This window comes from Leucopleurus acutus (genome assembly GCF_964270905.1).
Source record: "Leucopleurus acutus genome assembly, chromosome: 4".
In the NCBI taxonomy this organism is placed as follows: Eukaryota; Metazoa; Chordata; class Mammalia; order Artiodactyla; family Delphinidae; genus Leucopleurus; species Leucopleurus acutus.
The window spans coordinates 10,114,748-10,141,984 of NC_139146.1; the positions used below are offsets into that span (position 1 = coordinate 10,114,748).

General features: G+C 36.5%; 1 protein-coding gene across 1 annotated transcript in view; it reads right to left on the minus strand.

The window, feature by feature from the left end:
• Positions 1-23,997: 23,997 nt before the first annotated feature.
• Positions 23,998-27,237, minus strand: part of PCDH10 (protocadherin 10) — a gene marked incomplete at its 3' end in the record, with an annotated part of 37,954 nt that continues 34,714 nt past the window's right edge. The window contains exon 5 of the mRNA XM_082838103.1: positions 23,998-24,104. Coding sequence (XP_082694229.1) covers positions 24,085-24,104 — 20 coding nt within the window. The remainder of the gene's footprint in view (positions 24,105-27,237) is intronic.

Here is a 27,237-nt window from a genome sequence, read left to right on the forward strand (position 1 = left end):
CTGAAGAGGCCCATGTCTGTCGCTGGGATCCCTCTGGAGGTGAAGATTGCCATGTGGGTTTTCTATCGACTTCCTAAAATGTAACCTCCTCATCTAGGCTGCCATCTCTAGCGTGACAGATTGGGTAGATGATTCCATCATCGGATCACACTGTGTTTTACCATTTGCAGCCAGGTGTCATCTTTGGAGAAGAGAGTTAAGCTTTTGTCAGAGAGTATTTCTCTTGTTTCACTTAACATCGACTCACCTTTTGATATTGAAAGAATAAAAAATACAAACTGATAAGGCTATCCCCAGGCAGAGTTTTCATCCTACTCAAGGCAGTCGCAGCAGTTATAAAGATCCTTCAATAATCTGTCAAAAACTGACATCACTGTGTAAAGAGCTGTTCATTTCTATATCTCATTTTGGATTGATGTACGTGCAGTTTTATATCCTTCGGTTCGATATAACATTTGGCCTTTCATGTTCTCAGTTTCAGCTACAGGGAATTCAAAGCTATTTCAAAGCATAATTATACCAATCTGCATATAAAAGGCTATATGTCCTACAGAGGGTTGGATGGAAAAGTAAACTCTTTCAAAGAAGAAAATTAGAAGTATTTCCCACAACTAAAATTCACTACAGTTAATACATTTTTTATCTGATAAGAAGTTTTTTGGGTTTTTTTTTAAGCCAATAGAAGATTAATCCAGAAAATGATGGGGACTTTTTTGTGAGGTAGGGAGGAGAAGAGGAATGGAGACCTGAAAATTGAGGAGGAAAGCAAAGGAATGGTACAAGTACATTATACAAATCATTTGTGAAAATGGTCACATTGCACAAGAAAAATCAGTACTTACAATCCTGTAGCAGACAATAGGATTCTCACTTATATATTGTATTAGTTATCTATTGCTGCATAACAATATACCCCAAAACATATTATTATATCATAATTGGTGTGGTTCAGAATCCTTGGTGCAGCTTACCTGGATGGCTCTGGCTATGGTCTCTCTTGAGATCCACAGTCAAACTCTTGGCAGGAGACATGGTCGGTTGCCTTTGAAGATGCAACTTAGGCAGAGGGTCTGCTTCCAAGCTCACTCACATGATGGTTGATAGACCTCATTCTCTTGCCACCTGTGTCTTACCTCAGAGCTGCCTCTGTGACATCTCCACAAGCAATCCAAAAGAGAATGAGAAAGGAAACAAGAAGGTCCCCAAGATGGAAACCATCGCCTTTTTATAACTTATGTCAGAAGTGACATCTCCTCACTCCACCACATTCTATTTCTTAGAAGTGGGTTACTCTATCCCACCCACCTTCAAGGGAAGAGGGCTACTCAAGCATGTGAATACCAAGAGGTAGAAATCATTATGGACCATCCCAGAGGCTGCCTACCCCACATAGATATACTCATATTAAGTTGCTTCGGGTACTTTTTGACACTACAAAAGACTTTTCAAAATACAAGCCCTGTAAATGAAACTGAAAGTAATTGCTATTACACAACTTTTGCAGTTTTATTTTGTTCCAATTATTTGCTCTCCAATTATAATCTTGCTAGTTATAGAAAGTTTCATAACTTGAAAATGATGAGTACAGTTACTTAAATCTTTAAAATAATTGTTTTTATCTTTTTTTACCATGAAAAAATTGAGATTAAAAAAACCTCACAGGGCTTCCCTAGTGGCGCAGTGGTTGAGAGTCTGCCTGCTAATGCAGGGAACACGGGTTCGGGCCCTGGTCTGGAAAGATCCCATATGCCGCGGAGCAACTAGGCCCGTGAGCCACAACTACTGAGCCTGTGCGTCTGGAGCCTGTGCTCCGCAACAAGAGAGGCTGCGATAGTGAGAGGCCTGCGCACCGCGATGAAGAGTGGCCCCCGCTTGCCACAACTAGAGAAAACCCTTGCAAAGAAACGAAGACCCAACACAGCCAAAACTAAAAACTAAAATTAATTTAAAAACTGCAAAAAAAAAAAAACCTCACAAACATAATTGTGTAAATTCTGGAGCTAACAAGATACTTAGCACCGAAGTTATGTAGCATATGGTTATCCTGGTCCCAAACAGTAAAATGTGTCTGTATGTGCCAGCTCTTAATTACCAGCTCCTTAACACTCAGATGTCAATTGCTGGTGGCAAAGGCAATACCCAAATGGCCTAGTTTCTGTCATGCACAGTGTAATTAAATTGACCTCAAGTACTGAAGCTTGCAAGTTGCCTGATACTATTTGGACACTAATTTCAGGCACTATTCAAAGTAGAGTAATATCGTGAATAAACCAATGTAATGAAAGAAAAGCTCTATTGGGGTTTAAAGTGTATTTTCATATGTAATTAATCTTTTAGACAATTGTATAAATAATCACCATTCTAATCTATGTCAAATATAACAATGCATATCACATATTTGATATTAACCTTATTGAACTAAAACTCCACTCAATCTCAAGACAAGGATAAATTTGTTACCCATCAAAGTGAAAAATAAATTACTATAATAGTTGCATTTGGGGAAAATGGAATTACATATGATATTTTGTGATCTCATTTATTGATTTGTAATGAGAGAAATGAATTATTTATATTTGTATTTAGATTATCAATTTCCAAATATGATCCAACATGAAACATATGAGTAATATAGCCTTAACAACAACAAAAATATGCTAGCAATATTATATATTATAGTATAGTATATTATATATACTATACAAACTCCCATGGATCTAATGAATCTTCGTGACATTCTCTGTCATACTTTGCTCATGAGCCCAAAGCTCATTTTCAAGCTTCCAGTTAAAGATAGAAAGAAAGTGAATCCATGCACTAACCTTCACTCTTCCCAAAACTTCACTAAATCAAAAGAAAAATTTAAAGGTAAAACCTACAAAAACAAATAAAAGACAAAAAAGTGAAGAAAACAACTGTGACAATATTTTGGAAGTTCGGAAGTAGATCAATAAATTATAATTGACTCTGTGGTTTTGAAAATATTTAATCTTTAGCTGGAAGTTTAGAGTATGAAGAATAAATCTGATTTATCCCACAGAAAATTCCGAAGGCTCAGGAATTGAGAGAACAAATTATTTACGAAGTGAGAGTGAATATAAAAATAAAAAGAACGATAAAAAATGTCATTAAGAAGCAATTAGACCTCCAAGTTGCCCTCATGGACAGTGCACATATAGGTGATCAATTATCCCCTCTGGTTAGAAGACAGGAGATTTATTCTTTAAGGAGGTTAAAAGAGAGATTCCTAGATTGGAAGGCAGCAGGCACTGTTTAATGTGAGATCATCATACCAAGAAAACTTTGGATCTTGCATCTTTTCTCAATTAGCTTTCAGAATGCAAATGCCCAAGCTTATACCTCCATGCAGAAGCCACCAAGACATTTATCTTGGTGCTTAAACCAAGAAAAAATATACCTAACATATTGATATTGGCGATTCCTTAATTATATGGTCCAGCCAGATCACCCTACAAAAAAAGATATGCCATAAGCCCTCCAAAGAAGCACAGAGCTGTCAGCATTTTCTGAGTACTGTTCTTAATTCTGAGATGACAGCCAAGTATCACAGGACATTTGCAAAAAATCTCTACCATATTCCTTGAAACACTATTCAGGGAAAATAAAATGTAATACGAACCATCATCAACACCCTGAGATGAATAAGAGAAAATATTTCATACCTGAAAAAGTTCAAAATAGCTTAAAAGAGAAATATTCAGAAAACAAAAGGAACTCTTAGATTTAAAATAATAATAAAATAAGTAAATAACAAGCTTAATAGAATGTTGGAAGAGAAACCTGAGAAAATCTCCCAGAAAGTAGATTTTAAAAATACAGAAAATATGGAAGAAAAAGTGACGAAAATTTGAAGGTCAGTGGAGGAGTTTCAACTTACAAATAAGGAATTGAAAGAGATGCAGAAAATAGGAAATGAAAGGAATAATTCAGAAAAATTCCCCAAAACTGAAAGTCTTCAGTTTAAAGATCAAGCTACTAAGTACCTGCAAAGTGGTTGAAAATGATGATGTCTTGATTACTATAGCTTTGTAGTATAGTCTGAAGTCAAGGAGCCTGATTCCTCCAGCTCCATTTTTCTTTCTCAAGATTGATTTGGCTGTTTGAGGTCTTTTGTGTTTCCATACAAATCGTGAAATTTTTTGTTCTAGTTCTGTGAAAAATGCCATTGGTAGTTTGATACGGATTGCATTGAATCTGTAGACTGCATTGGGTGGTATAGTCATTTTCACAATGTTGATTCTTCCAATTCAAGAACATGGTATATCTCTCCATCTGTTTGTATCATCTTTAATTTCGTTCATCAGTGTCTTATAGTTTCTTGCATACAGGGCTTTTGTCTTCTTAGGTAGGTTTATTCCTAGGTATTTTATTCCTTTTGTTGCAGTGGTAAATGGGAGTGTTTCCTTAATTTCACTTTCAGAATTTTCAACATTACTGTATAGGAATGCAAGAGATTTCTGTGCATTAATTTTGTATCTGCAATCCTACCAAATTCATTGATTAGATCTAGTAGTTTTCTGGTAACATCTTTAGGATTCTCTATGTATAGTATCATGACATCTGCAAACAGTGACAGTTTTACTTCTTTTTTTCCAATTTGGATTCCTTTTATTTCTTTTTCTTCTCTGATTGTTGTGGCTAAAACTTCCAAAGCTATGTTGAATAATAATGGTGGCAGTGGGCAACCTTGTCTTGTACCTGATCTTAGAGGAAATGGTTTCAGTTTTTCACCATAGAGAACGATGTTGGCTGTGGGTTTGTCACATATGGCCTTTATTATGTTACAGTAAGTTCCCTCTATGCCTACTTTCTGGGGAGTTTTTATCATAAATTGGTGTTGAATTTTGTTGAAAGCTTTATCTGAATCTATTGAGTTGATTATATGGTTTTTATCCTTCAATTTGTTAATATGGTGTATCACATTGATTGATTTGCATATATTGAAGAATCCTTGCATTCCTGGGATAAACCCCACTTATAGTGTACAATCCCATTAATGTGCTGTTGGATTCTGTTTGCTAGTATTTTGTTGATGACTTTTGCATCTATGTTCATCAGTGATATTGGCCTGTAGTTTTCTTTTTTTGCCTTGTTTTGGTATCAGGGTGATGGTGGCCTCATAGAATGAGTTTGGGAGTGTTCCTCCCTCTGCTATATTTTAGAAGAGTTTGAGAAGGATAAGTGTTAGTGCTTCTCTAAATGTGTGATAGATTTCGCCTATGAAGCCATCTGGTCCTCAGCGTTATTTTGTTGGAAGATTTTTAATCACAGTTTCAATTTCAGTGCCTGTGATTGGTCTGTTTATATTTTCTGTTTCTTCCTGGTTCAGTCTTGGAAGGTTGTGCTTTTCTAATAATTTGTCCACTTCTTCCAGGTTGTCCATTTTATTGGCATATAGTTGCTTGTAGTAATCTCTCATGATCCTTTGTGTTTCCGCAGTATCAGTTGTTACTTCTCCTTTTTCATTTCTATTTCTGTTGATTTGAGTCTTCTCCCTTTTTTTCTTGATGAGTCTGGTTAATGTTTTATCAATTTTGTTTATCTTCTCAAAGAAATAGCTTTTAGTTTTATCGATCTTTGCTATCGTTTCCTTCTTTTTTTTTTTTTTTTTTTTTTGCGGTATGCGGGCTTCTCACTGCTGTGGCCTCTCCCGTTGTGGAGCACAGGCTCCGGACGCACAGGCTCAGCGGCCATGGCTCACGGGCCCAGCCGCTCCGCAGCACGCGAGATCCTCCCGGACCGGGGCACGAACCCAAGTCCCCCGCATCAGCAGGCGGACTCTCAACCACTGCGCCATCAGGGAAGCCCCCTTCATTTTTTTTTCATTTATTTCTGATCTGATCTTTATGATTTCTTTCCTTCTGCTAATTTTGGGGGTTGTTTTGTTCTACTTTCTCTAATTGCTTTAGGTGTAACGTTAGGTTGTTTATTTTAGATTTTTCTTGTTTCTTGAGGGAGGATTGTATTGCTATAAACTTCCCTCTTACAACTGCTTTTGCTGTGTCCCATAGGTTTTGGGTTGTCGTGTTTTCATTGTCAATTTTTTCTAGGTATTTTTTGATTTCTTCAGTGATCTCTTGGTTATTTAGTAGCGTATTGTTTAGCTGCCATGTGTTTGTATATTTTATAGTTTTTTTTCCTGTAATTGATATCTAGTCTCATAGCGTTGTGGTCAGAAAAGATACTTGATACAATTTCAATTTTCTTAAATTTACCAAGGCTTGATTTGTGACCCAAGATATGATCTATCCTGGAGAATGTTCCATAAGCACTTGAGAAGAAAATGCATTCTGTTGTTTTTGGATGGAATGTCCTATAAGTATCAATTAAGTCCATCTTGTTTAATGTATCATTTAAAGCTTGTGTTTCCTTATTTATTTTCATTTTGGATGATCTATCCATTGATGAAAGTGGGGTGTTAAAGTCCCCTACTATGATTGTGTTACTGTTGATTTCTCCTTTTATGGCTGTTAGCATTTGCCTTATGTATTGAGGTGCTCTTATGTTGGATGCATAAATATTTACAACTGTGATACTTTCTTCTTGGATTGATCCCTTGATCATTATGTAGCATCTTTCTTTGTCCTTGTAATAGTCTTTATTTTAAAGTCTATTCTGTCTGATATGAAAATTGCTACTCCATCTTTCTTTGATTTCCATTTGCCTGGAATATCTTTTTCCATCCCCTCACTTTCAGTCTGTATGTGTCCCTCGGTCTGAAGTGGGTGTCTGGTAGACAGCATATATATGGGTCTTGTTTTTGTATCCATTCAGCCAGTCTATGTCTTTTGGTTGGAGCATTTAATACATTTACATTTAAGGTAATTATGGATATGTATGTTCCTATTACCATTTTCTTAATTGTTTTGAGTTTGTTTCTGTTTCCTTCTCTTGTGTTTCCTGCTTAGAGAAGTTCGTTTAGCATTTGTTGTAAAGCTGGTTTGGTGGTGCTGAATTCTCTTAGCTTTTGCTTGTCTATAAAGGTTTTAATTTCTCCATCGAATCTGAATGAGATCCTTGCTGGGTAGAGTAATCTTGGTTGTAGGTTTTTCCCTTTCATCGCTTTAAATATGTCTTGCCACTCCCTTCTGGCTTGCAGACTTTCTGCTGAAAGATGAGCTGTTAACCTTATGGGGATTCCCTTGTATGTTTGTTATTTTTCCCTTGCTGCCTTTAATATGTTTTCTTTGTATCTAATTTTTGATAGTTTGATTAATATGTGTCTTGGCATGTTTCTCCTTGAATTTATCCTTTATGGGACTCTCTGCGCTTCCTGGACTTGATTGACTATTTCCTTTCCCATGTTAGGGAAGTTTTCAACTATAATCTCTTCAAATATTTTCTCAGACACTTTCTTTTTCTGTTCTTCTGGAACCTCTATAATTCGAATGTTGGTGCATTTAATGTTGTCCCAGAGGTCTCTGAGACTGTCCTCAATTCTTTTCATTCTTTTTTCTTTATTCTGCTCTGTGGTAGTTATTTCCACTATTTTATCTTCCAGGTCACTTATCCGTTCTTCTGCCTCAGTTATTCTGCTATTGGTTCCCTCTAGAGAATTTTTAATTTCATTTATTGTGTTGTTCATCACTGTTTGTTTCATCTTTAGTTCTTCTAGGTCCTTTGTAAACGTTTCTTGTGTTTTCTGCATTCTATTTCCAAGATTTTGTATCATCTTTATTATCATTACTCTGAATTCTTCTTCAGGTAGACTGCCTATTTCCTCTTCATTTGTTTGGTCTGGTGGGTTTTTACCTTGCTCCTTCATCTGCTGTGTGCTTATCTGTCTTCTCATTTCGTTTAACTTACTGTGTTTGGGGTCTCCTTTTCACAGGCTGCAGGTTTGTAGCTCCTCTTGCTTTTGGTGTCTGCTCCCAGTGGGTAAGGTTGGTTCAGTGGCTTATGTAGGCTTCCTGGTGGAAGGGTCTGGTGCCTGTGTTCTGATGGGCAGGGCTGGATCTTGTCTTTCTGGTTGGCAGGGCCATGTCCAGTGGTGGGCTTGGGGGTGTCTGTGAACATAGTATGAATTTAGGCAGCCTCTCTGCTAATGGGTGGGGTTGTGTTCCTGTCTTGCTAGTTGTTTGGCATTGGGTGTCCAGCACTGGAATCACTGGCCGTTGGGTGGAGCTGGGTCTTAGCGTTGAGTTGGAGATCTCTGGGAGAGCTCTTGCCAATTGATATTACTTGGGGCTGGGAGGTCTCTGATGGTCCAATGTCCTGATCTTGGCTCTCTCACCTCAGAGGCTCTGGCCTGACACCAGGCCGGAGCACCAAGACCCTTTCAGCCACATTTCTCAGAAGAAAAGGGAGGAAAAAAAGAAAGAAAATAAATAAATTAATAAAGAAAAAAAGAAAAAATTATCAAAAATAATAATAAAAACAAGAGAACAATCAAACCAATAAACAAATCCACCAATGTTAAGAAGAGCTAAACATGAAACTAAGATAAATATGAATATCAGAAACAAATCAGTCTCAGACAGCAAACTCCAAGTCTACAGTTGCTCCCAAAGTCCACCACCATAATTTTGCGATGATTTGTTGTCTATTCAGGTGTTCCACAGATGCAGGGTACATCAATTGACTGTGGGGATTTAATCCGCTGCTCCTGTGGCTGCTGAGCGAGGTTTCCCTTTCTCGTCTTTGTTCGCACAGCTCCCGGGGTTCAGCTTTGGATTTGGCCCCGCCTCTGCGTGTGCGTCGCCCTCAGGCATCTGTTCCCGCCCAGACAGGAGGGTGTTAAAGCAGCGGCTGATTAGGGGGCTCTTGCTTATTCAGGCCAGGGGAGGGAGGGGTACAGTAGTTATTATTGGAATGCAGGTTGAGCCTGCGGTGACAGAGGCCTGTGTGACGTTGCACCAGCCTGAGACGCGCCGTGCGTTCTCCCAGGGTAGTTGTCCCTGGATCACAGGACCCTGGCAGTGCCGGGCTGCACAGGCTCCCAGGGGGGTGGTATGGATAGTCACCTGTGCTTGCACACAGGATTTTGGTGGCTGCAGGAGCAGCCTTAGCATCTCATGCCCATCTCTGTGGTCTGAGCTGATAGCCGTGGCTCGAGCCCATCCTGTGAACCTCGTTTAGGCGGTGTCTGAATCCCACCCTCCTCGCGCACCCTGAAACAATGATCTCTTGCCTTTTCGGCAGGTCCAGACCTTTTCCCGGACTCCCTCCTGGCTAGCTGTGGCGCACTAGCCCCCTTCAGGCTGTGTTCACGCAGCCAACCCCCGTCCTCTCCCTGGGATCTGATCTCCGAAGCCCAAACCTCAGCTCCCAGCCCCCACCCGCCCCAGCGGGTGAGCAGAGAAGCCTCTCGGGCTGGTGAGTGCTGGTCGGCACCGATCCTCTGTGCGGGAATCTCTCCGCTTTGCCCTCCGCACCCCTGTTGCTGCGCTCTCCTCCGTGGCTCCGAAGCTACACCCCATTCTCACCAGTGAGGGGTCTTCCTAGTGTGTGGAAACCTTTCCTCCTTCACAGCTCCCTCCCAGAGGTACAGGTCCCGTCTCTATTCTTTTGTCTGTCTTTTCTTTTTACTTTTGCCCTACCCAGGTACGTGGGGAGTTTCTTGCCTTTTGGGAAGTCTGAGGTCTTCTGCCAGCGTTCAGTATGTGTTCTGTAGGAGTTATTCCACATGTAGATATATTTTTGATGTATTTGTGGGGAGGAAGGTGATCTCCACGTCTTACTCCTCCACCATCTTGAAGGTCCACCCCCCAACTTGGAAGTATTTTTGATACCAGGTTTTTTTTTTTTTTTTATTTAGCTAGTTAGTTGCACCAGGTCTTAGTTGTGGCAGGTAGGCTCCTTAGTTGCGTCTCACCAGCTCCTTAGTTGTGGCATGCGAACTCTTAGTTGCAGCATGCATGTGGGATCTATTTCCTTGACCAGGGATCGATCCTGGGCCCCTACATTGGGAGTGTGGAATTTTATCCACTGTGCCACCAGGGAAGTCCCCTGAAAATGCTTTTGTTCTCAAGAGAACAACAATTGTTGTTAGCTGACTATACCTACGCACGATGTTCTGTGACATTCAGTCTGTCTTTGGCAGATGGTCTCTGGGACTTCTGCCTTTAAAAAAAGAGGCAACGTAGCCCCTTAACTGGTCATTTGGTGCTTGAGTCCCCCTTACCATGGATAAGCTAGAGCTTTCTGGCCACTGAGTCTAACTTGGTAACCATCACTAGCTGCTTGGGGCCGGCATATAGACATTATTTGTGATTGTACACCCTTAGGAGGAACCCAGGGATGGCTCATTGTAAATTTTGTGGAAAAGGAGATCACCACCGAAGGGAGATTTAAGCATGACACCCAAATCACCTAACAAGAATTATTTAGGTACGGTAGCTACCTGTGCTACTGTTTCCCTTGCTGCTGTCTTGTGTATTTTCCTGACCCCCAGGGGTATCCAGGTACATATCTGTGGAAACCTGTGGCCCAGGCACTGATAAAAAACAATAATAATAATGAGAAGTGGAAAGAGCATTGGGTACCAGCCCCTTCCAAAACAATGGAGGCAATGACACAGCTGTTCTTCCAATCAAAGGCCGTGCCTGGTCTCAGTGTTGCTGGTTATCAGTAGGCCAAAGGGCTAATCTGATCCCAGCGTTTGATTACCCAGCAAACACCTCAGACAAAATGACCTTCCTGGAGGTGGACCCTGACTGGACTTTGCCTGACACTCCCTGGAGGAGGAGATGGCTGTCTATAAGTGGGCAGCTTAGCCTCCAAACTCTTTCCTTTCAACAGCCCGTGAGGTCTGCTGCAAGGGTGATCTGATGTAGACAGAAACTGAAAGCCATGAGTACTTTACATGACTATAAATCCAAAATATTATGAGAAAATTGTACAGAGAGAAAAAGAAAAGGAAAAGGAGGAAGCCCATAGGTATATAGCAGAGGCTGATTTTGAGCAATTGACCCCTGGGTTTTGGGCCCAGAAGCCTTCTGCTATGCCACTCTTTTAGCTGCTTCTCTGTTTCAACAAAGATCTTAATTCTCAGGATTATAGGGAAAAATTCCCATGACATCCCTATGGCAGAGGAAGGGGATCCTTAAATTCTATCATACAGTCGTTGCCTTGGGTGAGGCTATAATACTGATGATACTGATTGAAGACTTTCTAGAATAAAGAAATTATAAATATGAGCAGGGTAGAAAGAACCCCTCCCCCCATCACAACCACCACCACCAAATGAATCCAGTGGCGAGGGAAAAAAATAAAAGGGGAAGGAAGGAAGTAGGAAGGAAGGAAAAAGGAAGGAAGGAAGGAAGAGACAGAGGGCCTTCAAGTATTAAAACTTTATATAAGACCTAATAAGTGAAGGAGTGACTATCTCCCCTGCTTCTCCATTTAACAGTGCAAATTGGCCTGTTCTTAAACCTGGCAAGAATGAATGGCATCTCATGGTGGATTACCACAACCTTAATGCTGCGGTTCATTTCAAGAAGACTCCCACACTCAATGCCCAATATTTTTTTAAATTACTGATTCAATCCTATCAGCAACCAGTACCAAAGTTGCTATTATAGATTTGGCTACTATGTTCAATGCCTATTTCAACAACCTCTAAGCCACAGTTTGCCCTCACCTCCAAAGTAACACAATACACCTTTATCAGGCTACCCATGGGACCTCAGCAGCCTTTCTATGACACACAGTCTTTGCTGCTAAGATAAGAATTGCATGCACCCTTCTCCAGGAACACAGGTATTATATTACCTTGATGACATCTTCTGAGCAGATTTGTTAGACACATATGTTTAGGGCATACAAATTCTCACAAAGTCTCACAAAATGGGTATGGGCCATTGCCCTCTACATAGTGGTAGGCCCTGTAACTTCTGTTAAATTCCTGAAAATCCTTTGGTAAACTGAGGACTGCCCCATCCTGACATTGAAAGAAACAGCAATTGATCCTTCTCAGCACATACAATGTTTATACAACCCAACATCTTTTAGATCTTTGGGAGATCTGGAGGCAACATATTACTTATTTACAAATTTTACTTAAGCCCATTTATGCAGTTACTTGCAAATTGCCCACCTTTATTGGGGAACCCTCAGACAAAATGGTCAAGAGTCTGTCCAATTTGAAATCCGCAGTTACTCCCTTAATTGTACTCAGGGATTCCCAGGGATTCCTTCACTGTAGAGACTGTAGCAACCTCTTCTCATGGCTCCTGGAGTCTCTGGACCACCTATGAAGGCCATAAATTTCCTATGAATTCTCATACAGGAGGCTGCCCTCCTTGGCCTTGCGCTATATACCATTAGAGTGGTGACTGTTGGCCACATGCTAAGCTCTTCTGAAAACAGTCTCTCACAAACCCTGGACATCTATGCTTCCACTCCAAGCTGGCCCTTATGCCTCAGGTTATGGAAGCAACCAGGAGTCTACCAGCTCTGTACAGTGACCATGGCCTCCTTTCTATAGGCTGGACCCAAACTCGGACCCTCTGACATATCCACCTGCAGGATGGGATAGCCTTACTTCTCCTCAGTCCCTTGTCAGATGTCACGGTGCTAGAGGAGGTCAACGAACTCCCAGACCCCTTGGCAACCTGGAGAGTCCCTTGGGAGCAACTGAGTGACCATTAATGGGACTTTATACACTTTACAGACCATATTGTTACCGTTACATATGATGGAGCTCAGTGGAATGTTGCTGCTTTCCATTCCTAATCCAGGATGTCCCTGATAAATGACAGGATCTAAGAGCCAGCACAGTTGCCCACACATCAGACAATCATCTTAACACCAGAGACCCAGGCCAGTAAATGACCCCATTTACTATACAGTACATTTTTATTAACTCTTACTTAAGAGTTGCCCTCTTTTTTTTTTTTTTTTCCTTTTGTGGTACGCGGGCCTCTCACTGTTGTGGCCTCTCCCGTTGCGGAGCACAGGCTCTGGACGCGCAGGCTCAGTGGCCATGGCTCACGGGCCCAGCCGCTCCGTGGCATTTGAGATCTTCCCAGACCAGGGCACGAACCCGTGTCCCCTGCATCGGCAGGCAGACTCTCAACCACTGTGCCACCAGGGAAGCCCATGAGTTGCCCTCTTTTTAAAAAATTTATTTATTTTTTAATTTCTTGGCCACAACACATAGCTTGCATGATCTCAGTTCTCCAACAAGAGACTGAACCTGGGCCATGGCAGTGAAAGCACAGAGTCCTAACCACTGGACCACCAGAGAACTTCCCTTTGAGATAAAGGACTCTGGGAATCTCTTGCCTCACAGAGACCTAAACTATAAATAAAGATAGAGATGTCACCACCTGTACTAAGTCCCCAATTCAAGTCGTCATCAGAACACTCCTTATCCCCTTCAGAATTCCAATGATCATAATAGATAGCGGCCAAGGCATTCATTTCACTTCTCAAAATTGACAAGTTGGGCTCTTGAAGAAGTTATTCAATGCACCTCCCATGTCCCCACTAAACCGCAGACAGTCAGTTTAATTGAGAGATATAATGCCCCCTTCCATGAAGGCAAATAGACCCCCTGCTATTGCCACAGGCATGGATTAGTCTGAAGCCACAAGCACTCCCTCTACAATGCCACAAAGATTCCTCAATTTCCCTTATTGGCTATAAAACGAACACCTCTAAAGTTCATGTTTTTGAAAACCACCTCACTATGTGGCCCTCTTCCTCCTCAAGTGCCTATTTCACATCCTAAAGAGGCATTTCTACTCCCTAGAAATCTCAATTCATCACCAACATAAAAATCGATGGCAAGGCATCAAGGAGTCAGTCATGGTCTAAGGGCTAAAATTAAGGCCAAATGTTATGCGCTGCCTTGACATCTGACACAACAAGGAGTAGCATTTCCTTGCCAGTCCCATTGAATTCAAACAGGCCAAGCACATCCTTCAGTAGGAACCAAGGAGAAACCCTCCCTTTTGATACCAGAAAAGCCTGCTTCTCGTAGCCCCTGGTTTTCATTCTGTCCCTGACTGTAACCCCACTGTGGCCCTGTGTTTTGTGTGGTGTCCTTCCCCCTCAAGCTGTGAGAATATGTGACTAATAGATTGTTGTCAATTTCACCTGTCTGTCCAGCTTCAGATGCCGTGTGTTCTCCATCCTATAACCCTAGGGTGGAAATCTCTCCCTCATCAATAGGGTGGATAGTTGATAATTAAAACTACCCTTTTCCTACCTTATTTATTTTTCAGTATTTGACAAAATTAGTTGAAGTAAGTTGAGCTACATTGCGTGAACTTATTGGGTGGGATGATGTGAATTTTGTAAAATTAGGTTATTCAGATGTATCCTTGGTGAAGCAGCAGTTTGTTAAATATCATTTCTCTGGGAGATGTACTCATGCTTGTTTGACTCCAGTTTTGCTTATTCGCTGCCCACATAACATGTTGTTAAGGTGAATAGAAATGCATCTATTAAAACAGCGTTCTAAAACTAAATCACAAAAAGACAGTCAGAACTGACTTTAGTTTCTTAGTCCAAATTTCATGGTGTCTTATACATGAGAATCATCCTTACTGATGACCATGTGACAGGGAGAACATTGAAATTTTAAAACATAAATGAAGTTCTAGATGCTATAACTTATTTGTTTATTTTTAAGTATAGTTACTCCTAGGATTTCAAGTTAAAATAAAACACAGAGACTGGAAGCATATCCTGCCCTAGACCCAGAACTCAGAGTTAAGAGAAAGGGTCTGGATAAGAAGAGTTAGGTTTATGGTTAGGTTCTTACATCAGTTGGTCTGTATTTGTCTCATCTTCATAGGTAGGATAAGGGCCAGAATATTTTCAAGGTTCTGTTCTGCACTAAAATTCTATTATTCTTCAGGGCCCACTTATAAACAAAGCAAAACAGAAAATAAGATTAATTGCTAAGTGAGGTCAGATAATAGTTTATGAATATGGGCCAAAAACATGAAAGTGTTATGACTTTTTCAAAAATAGCTGCTAAAGGAAGATGCAAAAGGAAGATTAAAAAATAAGTATTATACACTTATTATGTCTTTTATTTATTTTTATTTACATGGCTTCCTCTTCATTATGTGTCATGTATGTGTCACAAAAAAGCCAGAGGGTTTGGTTTAATCTGTATCCTCTTTAAATTGGTCAAGCCCATTTTTGGCATATACAGTAGCCAAAGTTACACAAGAAAAAAAAAACTTTAAAAATATTTATAATTTACATATTATGTATTTTTAGAATGATTTCCAAATAAAAATAATTAATGAAAAAATTAACTTAAGAAGTATAATTTAAATAGTAATAATAATCAATTATCACACAAAGAATAAAGTAGAATACAGTAGAGAGACTTTCATGTGACATAAGCGTAAAAGTCTAGAATTCTCTGGGAATGTTAATACATAAGGCAGATCAGGTCCCATTTGGATAACAAGCTTAATAAAGCTTGAATGATAAGGAGAAGGTTAACAAGCTCTTCTACAAATAAGATTACCTTCTCCCCAAACCTTTTTTTTTTCTTTTGTATTGTCTTGCTTAAAGGCAGCAAGATCCACTGAGGCAAAAAAAAAAATCTCGTTGATAACTTCTCCCTCTCCCTCATCAGTCAGCTGACCATCTAATCCGAGAGGAAGTTCAATCCATCTATTATTTGACATGTCTCTCAATTCTGTCCTTCCCCCTCCATTTTTACTAGTCCAATCTGAAGTTAATTGTGCTCATTTGTTGTCTAGCTAGAGATTTACAACTTTCGGTCTGTCCTTATGAGTTATTTTACTAAATCTAAACAGGGTAATGCTTAGTAATTTGCAGCATTTATTTTTAGTCTTTCAATTGTTATATCTCATGTCAATCTCATAGACTCTTCTATTAAGAGTGTTAAAAGAAATGTTACATCTTAAACTAAAACTGTGTTAATATCTAAAATGCTAATATCTAAAGGCTAATATTTTAAAATGCCTACTATGTACACCTTGTTCACTCCACGTAACTGATTTTCAGTTGAAAACTTGCTTTCCACCTCAGCAGCAATACCCTGAAATGATAATCACAGTGCTACAGCCTTGTCGTATAGATTTATGAAATGTTATGACAGTGTCACATGATTCCACATGATTTGCTAATGGTATCGCCAATTCTTCCCTTGTTCTGTTTCCTATAATTACAAGTACATTATCTTAGGATCATTGAGACATCTTTGAACTGAGTAATATTTGCAAACACTGGGCACATGAATCCATACATCTTTGTCAAAGAAACAATGGAAACAAAGGACGCATATCTTCAGGCATCTCAATGAAAGAGTTTGGTATTACTATATTTTGAAATAAAATTTATGTATTTCTTCTCTTTTTTACTACTTCCTAGGGCATACTGCATCACTTTATTTCATTCTTTGTCATATTTTAACAAGAATTACTCAACAATCATTTATTTTTATTACTTTTCTCCATGTTTTAACTTACATATGTATATGACTACACGGACTTCAGATATCAAACCTGCTTCTCAGTCTCTTAAAACCACAGAATGAAGGAAGATGCTCGTAGTCTCTTTCTTTCTCCCTCTCTCGTTTCTCACTTTCTCTCTCTAATTCATCCTTACTCAGTGTGTTTTATTGTAACCACTGTGCTGTCTCTTTGTGGTCTGTGTAGCCCAGTAATAAATAAGGGTAGTTTTCACAAAATGTCAAAAAAAGTTGATCACTGATTGCCCAAGTGTGGAAAAGCCCAAGCCAGCTTGTTGACAATCAAATATTATTACCTTTCAACCAGGCATTTTGATATTCTAAACATTAATTAATGGAAGGGCACAGAATGTGTTTACCTATAATACAATTCTTTCTCTTCGTGTATTCACCCATATGAGTTTCTTTTGTTGTTGGTTAATACCTACCCATCACACACATACACACACATGGATATCAATTTTGAGAGAAAGAATTGCCAGAAAACTTTGAAAGTTGCCACTCACTCCGTTGTTAATTAGGAAACACAACTGAGAATGACAGTCTCACACTTTTAGAATAAAATTCAGAATTTCAGGTTTATGCAATTCACCCTGTCAACAATCATATTCTTCCCACTGTCATGATTAAGAGAAGAGTCACTCACACTGATAAGGGAAGGGGAGGGAGTGGGAGTTGTGCTCCAGACTAGGTGATGGCAATGTTAATTAAATGGTCCTTACTCCTAAGTAGATTCCTTTAGGTGTTGCCCAATGATTATCAACTGCTCTCAAAAGTACGTAAGTTAAAAGGAAATAAGACAAAAAGTATCTTCATCTACACAATATTCTCAATAGAAATTTTCACGTGGATTAATAAATTTCCTTTAAAATATAAATGTTCCCTTAGAAACATTAACTTAGTCATAGTTGAATATGAACTGCCTTATTTTAACTGATAAATTTAAATCCCATTTTTATGACAAGGACATAAAACTTCCAATTGATTAAAGAGAAAAAAGAAAAATGTTTAAACTTTTTGCACAGCCAAAGCACAGCTCTGGAGAACAGAGTCTGCCAGGCTAAGAAAGGACAAATTCAAGAAGTCTACAATCAGAACCATTAATAAAGAAATGCAATTTCCACTGAGCAGATAGTAAATACTGCCCAAATTCATTTTATAATATTTATAATGTCATATGCAAAAAATGTGATTCTGTCAGATATGCAGTTAATTCCAACCCACATTTGCATGGAAATAGAATGATATTCAGAAAGCCCATTGGGGTCAGGTCAAAAAATCAGGTAAATATGGCCTAGTGCAAACATACGTATATATTTTTCTTTAGTAGGGATAGAGGGCAACTTGAGATTTGCAAAAAAGAGTTGAGGGAGATGACTAGAACTCAACAGCTGTGATTTTGACTTCGTGGACTCTGTACCACCAATAAATAGAGAGGCACACATGGGCTGAGCTGATGAGTGGATATCAAAATCAGGTCTCTTTTCATCTCGAGGTTTTGAAATTAGCACTGCTTAAATACAACTCTAAAGCAGTCTGGAATTTTGAGAAACGAATTATTTCCATTCTCAGACTGTATTCCATACTTTAGGTAACCAAGAATAAAGTAATGGAAAACAATATTAATAATAAAATATGCCACTTAATGGTGCGTTAACATTGTGCTACGCATTTCACATGCATCAATTCACATAATTCTCACAACAATTCTACAACTAAGTGTACTTCTCCATATTTTGCAAAGGTAAAGATTAAGATTCAGATGCGAAGTGACTTTTCAAAAAGATCTTGCCTGTCTTTTCACAGCATTCAAAAAGTTTAAATTTGAAATAGAGATCATATGGTGCAGTGCTTTTCTAACATTTAGGACAATGTTCACAGCAAGAAATACAGTTCACATGGTGACCTATTTCACACATGTATCTGAAAAATGTTTTACAAAGAATTATTGGCTTTTACTATGAGTAATGAGTTTTGATACTTTTCTATGCTATTTTTTCCTATTCCATTTACTTATTTTTGATTTAATGCTGTCGTCTTAAAATATTGAATTGCTCTCATGACCCACTGTTGGGTTTTGACCACAAATGTAATCACTTAATTATTTGCTTATTTTATTATTTATTATTCTCCTGTTATTTCTTTCATTCCCAAAGCAGACTAGAATTTTCTTGAAGGCAGATATTACCATGTTACATCCCCTCATTGGTGAAACTTAATTTATGTTTGTAATATAATAAATTTAATTTTACCTCTGAAAATTCATAATCTGGGTTAAATAGAAGAGTCCATGATATGATTCCCAGAAAGTATAATAATAAGGGGTAGGAGATACAGGTCTATAGGGGAACCAAAGCAACTTGTGGTTATAGCTGTTAACATTTCATTGAGAACTATCATTCCTGTATATTTTATTCAGTTCTTTCCCACCATAACGTTGGCATTATTAGTTGTTCAAATACCTAGTCTTCTCCTTCTTTGCTCCATAAAATGACCCTCTGTCCAGATATGTGTGGTTTGAGCTCAAGAAAATAATTTATACAATCCACACGTGGGATTAAGAAGCATACATTTCTTCTATTACATTTTAGCTATTTCAGAATGTAAATTTCTATAAGATTCATTCAGATGTTTTCACATTACAGAAAAGTCTATTCCTTAATTCATATTTTTGTCTTGGGAAATGATACCCATATGATTTTTTTTATGTTTCTATCAACTTTAAATATGAAATAGTTTGTTTCTAAATTTTAGATAAAGTGTTTTTTCTTTTATTGCTTGAAGGCACTCATATCCTATATAAAACCTTTGTATTAATCTTTGTGGACCTTTGTATTACTACCACTTAAAAAATTAAAAAGAAATATAACATCAGGTGGAAATATATATATATATATATGAAATATTCATTGTGGGTATCATGAGAATCATATGGAACTAAATGCCTACTTTCAAAGCTATAAATATAGTGAAATCCTTTAAACCTAGCATATGTTGCTTCAAATGAAACAGTTTTGAACAGATGTCCCCTTAGACCTGATATATTAAGACTAAAATTACTAAATCAGCATTAGTTGTTTTTAAACTTAGAGCCATATTTTGCCACTGATTTTTATCCAAAGCTCCCACAGACGTAAGTGGAAGATTCATGCATGGAAAAATGGCATAATATGTATCCTAGTTTTATTTATTTCATATGTATACAGCAGTATAAAATAATATATTACATTTACACTCATTTTACTTAGGTATCATTATAGCATTCACAGTAACAAACACTATAGTTAAGATTTAAACTCATCTTTTGTTATAATACCCTGTTTTCACTCACAGATAACTGTCTCAAAAATGTGTTTAGAGCTGAAATTCCCTGCTTACTTTCAGCTCAAGGATGTATGGATGTATTGGAAGTCTGAGTTCTCTCATTCAGAAATTTTTGAGTCTCATGTGAAAATTCAATATTTTTGCATCATTAATGCATTATTTTCATTTAGTATACTCATTTAGTATACTCATTTAGCAACTCAAAAACATCTGGAGTGTAAAACTTCAAACTGAGCATGTGACAAGTTTTCAAGAAATAAAAGCCATTTTTCTAATTTTACAAATACTTAAAAAATAGCAGTGGTTAGAAATACATGCATGCACACTAAAGGTATTAGAATTTTAGTCATATTATTGCCTGCAATACTCTGGCGGCACCCATCTACCAGCATTCTCAAAGAATGCTATAATCTAAAACCTATGCCAAGTTTTAGAAGAAAACAAAAATACTCTACCGAACAGTAGTTTCACAAATTACTGTCTAAGGATTTTTGTTTGACCTAGCAGAGGGATATTCCTTGAAATGCTAACAATATATAAAATAATTTTACTACTCCATGGCATAAAAAATATGGAATTTTGTCATTTTCTGTTTTTCCTTGTTAAAAAGGAACATAAAAAGGATGTTAAGTGCAAAGCCTTTACCACTACAAAATTAGAGTTGAAAAAGATAAATAACCCAAGAAATTGCAATATGAAAAATATAAGATTTTCAGAAAAATTATCAAGTATATCAGTGTTTTCAGTATTTTTGAACTCCTTGGGTATTAAACACACACACAGAAATATAAAGGGGAGAAAAAAACCACATGCAATGACAAATAACAGTGCTATTATCAGTCAGTAACTTGAGTAATTTTCTTTATCCTACTTAACACTTGCAACATTCTGACTGAATAACTATATTAAAGATGAACTTTACGCCAGTAAATAACTTTTGGAAGGTAAAATGGTACAATTAATGCACAATTATTAAAATTTATGTCAAAAATTGTGAGGATTTTCTTTCCACCTCTTACAGGAGATGCAGGAGGGTTTCTACATTACAAACGACCCAACAGCAAATTATAGCACTATTAAGAAATGAAACAGGAGAAAAAGTAATTAAAATCTTTAAATCTTCTACCATAGCACTTAATTTGCAATGTTTGATAAAGGCATTGCATTTAATATCTTCATAAAATAAAATATGCATATTTCCTTAGTATTTACCAAGAAAGATGATACACTTATAATGATGCAGACATCATTATATCTGTAAAGTAATTCTGATGTGATATTTAAATATTTGATTTAAAATGATGTCACAAACTTATGTTCACAAGTTAAAAATTAGAATTTTACATACAGATGGAATATTTCTAAAAATTGTCATTTGACATACTCTGAAACATCAAGACACTGTTTCCACAGAAAAATATTGACTTTTACTACTCTAAAACTAGCCATGTTAACAAGAAGTAAATGTCATGATTATTTTCTGAAATAATTCATTGATGAAATACTGTCTAATAATTTGGGTATTATTTTCCTTTGATATGTATACAATTATGGAAGATTGGATATTAGGATGACTAGATTAATTATAAAACTTATTCTAAAATTCCTTTTCATACAAATCTCATAAATGTTTGTTTGAAAAACTTCATTATTGATTGGTTGCATCCTTGCATCTCAAGGTTCCCCTCACTGGGAGAAAACATTTTGATAAATGTTTAATAAAATCATATCTTTACTCTGTTGTAACTTCTGACTTATTCTGGATGCAATAGATACATTAATAGCTAATCTTTTACTATTTTTTGTTTAAATAATTCTATTTATCCCACAGATTAGGTAAAAATTTTGTGTTTTTTTTGTTTTTGTAGATTGATGATAAAATTTAAGAACTAAAATGCAAATTAGTATAACAGGTTACTATAATATATTAAAAAAACAAATAGACAAATATATGGTATGAGAAGTTGGTTCAAGGGAAATTATACACAATGATATAAAGGATTAAATAATTAAATAAAATTTCTTTAAGTCAAATGAATTAATATAGCTGTTACATAGGAAATGAGTATAACCTTATTTTCAGTGCGTGTAATAAGGCAGATGGATATGAGTTTCCCCCATAACTGTAAAATGGTGAGTGAAAAGTTTTAATTAAAGCAGAGTGATTCAACAAGAAAATAATTTTCTTGTTTAAAAAGCAGTTACAACCAACAGACTTTTTTCTAGTTAAATTATATAAAAATGTTTCCTTACTAAAATAGTCTATCATTCAAAATATTAATGTAGTAATGCCAAAATTTTAAGAAAAGTTTACTGCTGGATCTAGTGAGTGTGTGTGCTTTATGTGTCATATGTGACAAATTAGCTTCATTTATTTTTAAAGGGTCCCCAAAAGGCTGGAACATCACACGCATTACTTTGATATATAAATTGCGATTATGACATATTAATGTCTAATCTGATAAGAAAAATGAGTGATACCAAGATATCACTCAAATATACACATCAAGGACCTAGGAATATATGTATGCATTTTAATGTTAAATCTAGGAAAGTATTCCCATTTAGATGACATAAAATTAGGTGGAAAACATTTGTTACGTGCTAAGTTTAGTCTGTTCTTTAATAACATAGCATGATTCAAACTATCATCGAACATAAGATCTGTTAAAATTAAGGGAAATATTTCAAAATCCGTCTGCAATTTGGGTTTGGCAAACATTTAGACATAATGTTGAGGGAGTTTTTAGAGGGGAACTGTGACAGATCTGGTTTTTGCTTAGAAGATTATCACATCCTCTGATTCTTCTCTTTCTTAATTGTACTTCAACAAGCAAGAAACAGTATAATAAAAGGAAAATATGTAAAAGAAAGGAAAATGCATCTTACTGAATTTAATAATTAACCTTGTTGACATAAACATAAAAAGCAAACTTCACTTTTCAAGGCCCACTCATGAAGAATTTTCTCATTAATAAAACACTGATTACATTTAAGCTATAAAATTTTCACATATAACACTAAAAGAGTAATGTACCATGTTTCTGTCTCCAAATTTATGTAATTTGTTTTAAATTTAGAGATCCTTTATATCTTATGGTTATTCTTTACCAGTTCAGATATTTATGTACCTCTATATATTCATATAGAGTTATAGATTTTATATGCATGTGTTATTAGAAATCACGAAACTATGTAAAACTATGTAAAATAAAACTTTGTGTGAATTATATGATTGAAGAACTTCATTTAAAATAATAATTTTCAATTACATATTTTACACCACAGAATGTACAGACACACCCAGTGTTTTTTTTTTTTTCTAACAACAGATACAGGTAATTTATAGATTCTTTATAAAATCTTTAAATGATTCTAAATTCAAAGCCATAGAAATAGAATCGAAATAATGTAGATTGTTAGATATTTTGATAGTACATGTTCAGTGCTCCTCTGATAACATCGACAGCTATATCTTTGGCATTGAAAATCAGTACGAGTTCTTGACAAAATTTTGCAGCTTAGAGCTTCATTTTCTTTTAAACAAGGAAAAACAGGGTTGAATAAGATACAAAAACTGGAAGGAAACGATTAATGATTATTTTTTTCTTAGTAAGTTTATCTTTGGGACCCTGAATTACCTTTTACTTTATTATATGATGTGGACTGTATGAATCCATTTAAAAACCAACTAAGTTGTACCACATTTTAGGAAAATTATATAATATAATATATATATTTTATATTTATTTAGAAGCTTTGAAATAGTACAGTAAACACTTTGCAACACGGTGTATAAACTACAGAATGTCTTTGATATTTTGTGGGTCTTCAGAATACAACATTTTTTATAACCCACAGGTGAAAAGAACATAATCACAATCTCTCTTGTAAAGTTGGAATAGTTTGGGGAACACTTGATCACACAAAAATAATATAAAACAGTCAAGTTTAAAACAGTGATATTGCATTTATAATGCACAAATTTCCTTTATCTTTATAACTGGCTTCTCGTGGTGAATATAAACATCTAAAGGGCTCAGTGACATTTGGAGAGAGAAAGATATATAGTGCTGTAAACAGGCACACACTGATCGGAGAGGCAAAATCAGTTGCCTAAAGTTTCTACAGTTCTGCACATTTCAACTCATTTCTCAGGCCTGCTGAGAGCAATTAGGTCCTATAATTGGCCGTAATGACTCCGCTGGCAATCTAATACTCAGTTACACACAACTAACTGGATGGCCAAGATAATGAAGTTGAAAAGTTGATGCTTTTGTTGGTCGACTTTGTGCAAATCATGCTGCTTCAGGTAAGTCCTGTAGAATTGACTAGCATATCCTTTTCCGTGCTGTGAAAAAGAAAAGAAAAATACTCTAAGAGAAACAGCCTGACTGTTGGTGTTTAGAATTGCACAGTATTGTAAAAGAAGCAAATACAGCTGGAAACAAGTTGTATCCCCCTACCAGACCCAGGTAGTGGCAAGATATTTCTGTGTCACCTTGGCTTCTAATAGCCACAGTCATTCTGTTGTTTGGGTTTCTGAAAATGACAATTTTGACATTTATACAAATCAGTTTTGCATGGGAAACGTGAGCTTTATATACCAACCCTCAATTATGCGATTAACTTTTTAAAGTTATCTACAAAACAATCCCTACTTCACTATTTATGCACAATCAGAATAGAGGAAAAAATTGTGGTCCTTACATTTCTAGAACAAGTCTTTAGAATATCTATGATAAGTGGTTATATATTTAATTTAACAAGCTCTAAGTTACATGTATTAAATCTACATATAATAGGAGAAAACTGTACCAGGAAGTGTTCATGTAGTTAAAAATTAAAGGATGATTCACATTTTTGAGGTTTATTTTATCTAATTTTTTTAGAATTATATAAAAACCAAATCTTTTTATGGCCTATAATTTTGTAAGGTAAATTTATCCCCTGAAAGGAATCAGTTTTCTTTTAAGGTGGGAATAGGCGAAGGGGAGAAAAAAGATATTATTGAATGTGGCCCAGTCTTATAAAATGAACTACGAAGCAGGATGTCCAGATTCAATCATTCAGAATTTATGATCTTAAGTATTTAATTTATAATGATAAAGGATACTTCTTCCCACTTATTCATAATCTTTGTGATATTTGACCATGAGCACAATGAGAACAGAGACTGCATCTCCTAGATCAGTATCTGGGACATAAGAGATGTATAATAAAAATGAGCTAAAAATCAAGATGGTTCAATTGTGATTAAAAAACACATATATGTGTATCTCATTAAAAAATAAGTACAACATTAAGTAGCATAACTGAATTGTTTCAAACTGGTGAAAAGTTACTTTTTTTGTTGTTTTCTACGAATGTAAGAACATGCTGATGAGTTCACTTCCTCTCCTACGGTATTTCCACTCATTTCAAGTAGATTTTCTAGTTATATATTTTCTTAATTTATTTTCCCTGATTCTCTCATTTATTTTTCCTCACAAACTCAGTTTCTGACCAGACCATCAAGCATTTCTTCATTGGTTCACCTTTTAGCAAAAATACATCAATTAAAATTGTAAAAATCAGGTACCACCACTGACAGAAATCAAAGTGAAAATGGTAGCTATTATAACTTACCTGGTCATAATGCTACAAAGAGTATTCTATTATATAAGCAAATAGAAACTTCACTCTTTTAAAAGAATCGAATCTTATTTTCCTATGCCTTTGAATTCAAATTCTCTGCTTCGTGATAAACTTGATAAATATGAATGATTTACATTTTGTTTATATCAATCAGGATTTAAAATTCTCAAGTAAATTAAAATATTTAGCCATCACAGAAACTCGGGTTTATAAAATGAATTGGAACAAATAATTATAGTGATCAAATAACGTATTGTCTAAACTGCACAATTGTGTAGCTGAAAGGGAGCATTATTAATAACTACACAAGGTGTAATCTTGCACTTTTCTGGACAACCCAGAAAATATCATCATCTTACAAATAATATAATTTTTTTCAAAATAAGTTGGAGATATTACTTACAGTTTGAAGTTTTTCTTAAACAGTATAAATCAGAGACTACTGATTTTTAGGAAACATTCTACTAGTTCAAAATAAAAAAGAAACTCAGTAATGACCTATACTCAACCTATAAACTAACTCATAATGTGAAAAAAATGAATACACTGAAAAGCTACTTCTTAGTGTAAATGCAGAGATTAGTCAACCTAACACATGTTTAAATGAGTAAAACATTTATAATTAGGTTAAAAGATTGCTTATAGGGGGCTTCCCTGGTGGCGCAGTGGTTGAGAGTCCGCCTGCTGATGCAGGCGACACGGGTTCGTGCCCTGGTCCGGGAAGATCCCACATGCCGCGGAGCGGCTGGGCCCGTGAGCCATGGCCGCTGAGCCTGCGCGTCCGGAGCCTGTGCTCCGCAACGGGAGAGGTCACAACAGTGAGAGGCCCGCGTACCGCAAAAAAAAAAAAAAAAAAAGATAAGTTATTAGCCTAGATATTATACGTTCATTTGATTTAATTAGGATACAGAAAGAAATCGTGTTATTAAAGTGGTTCACTGTTACAAGAACACAGATGTTTAGCATATAATATACTCAATATCTGAAATACAAACACAAGCTTAAAAGGTATATTTTATTACTTCTTAGGCTTACATGTGTGCTGCTTTTATTTAAATTGCACCTATTTCAGTAGTTCTCCGAATAATATAATCACCTTTCATTACATTTACCTCTTCCCATCTATCTGTTAGTTCAGGAATGCAAATCTGAATAGGACAAGTGTAAGGGCTGAAGTTGAAGGTCAGAACAAATTAGAATAGAGAGGGAAGATTTCCTTTATTTCAAAAGCTAATTTCCTGAATGTTAAGGATTGCTAGACAAACTAGAGAAGATAAAATATATTATTACTAAAGTTACAGTCATATACATTTTGTTTCAAGGCTTTTTTTTTTTTTTTTGTCCCACAGGCCTAGCCATTCCGCGGCATGTGGGATCTTCCCGGACCGGGGCACGAACACGTGTCCCCTACATCGACAGGCAGAATCTCAACCACTGCACCACCAGGGAAGCCCCCTGTTTCAAGGCTTTTAAAAGGTGAGTCTGAATACTGAAAAATCATTGTTCTTTGGGGGATATATGGTTTAATGTTGGAAGTAGGACACGTATATAAGAGACAAATTGACGCTATTACATTTTAGAGTCCGTACCAAGGACAATTATTCTACAGTATTAACGATTATGGTCATGCATTTGTTAAGCATTTCAGGCTAGAGAGTATGGGTCAAATACATTGAATCTTCATGCTTTCTGATGTATTCTGTATATGTTTTGGAATTATCAAAGCATAGTTGGAGAATTTCTGCTTTTTCTTTTCATTTCGCAGATGCATTTTTCCTTAGCTATTCATCAGCATGTATAGGGATTTGGTTACTTGATATGAATAAAATATTTTATTTTAATTCAAG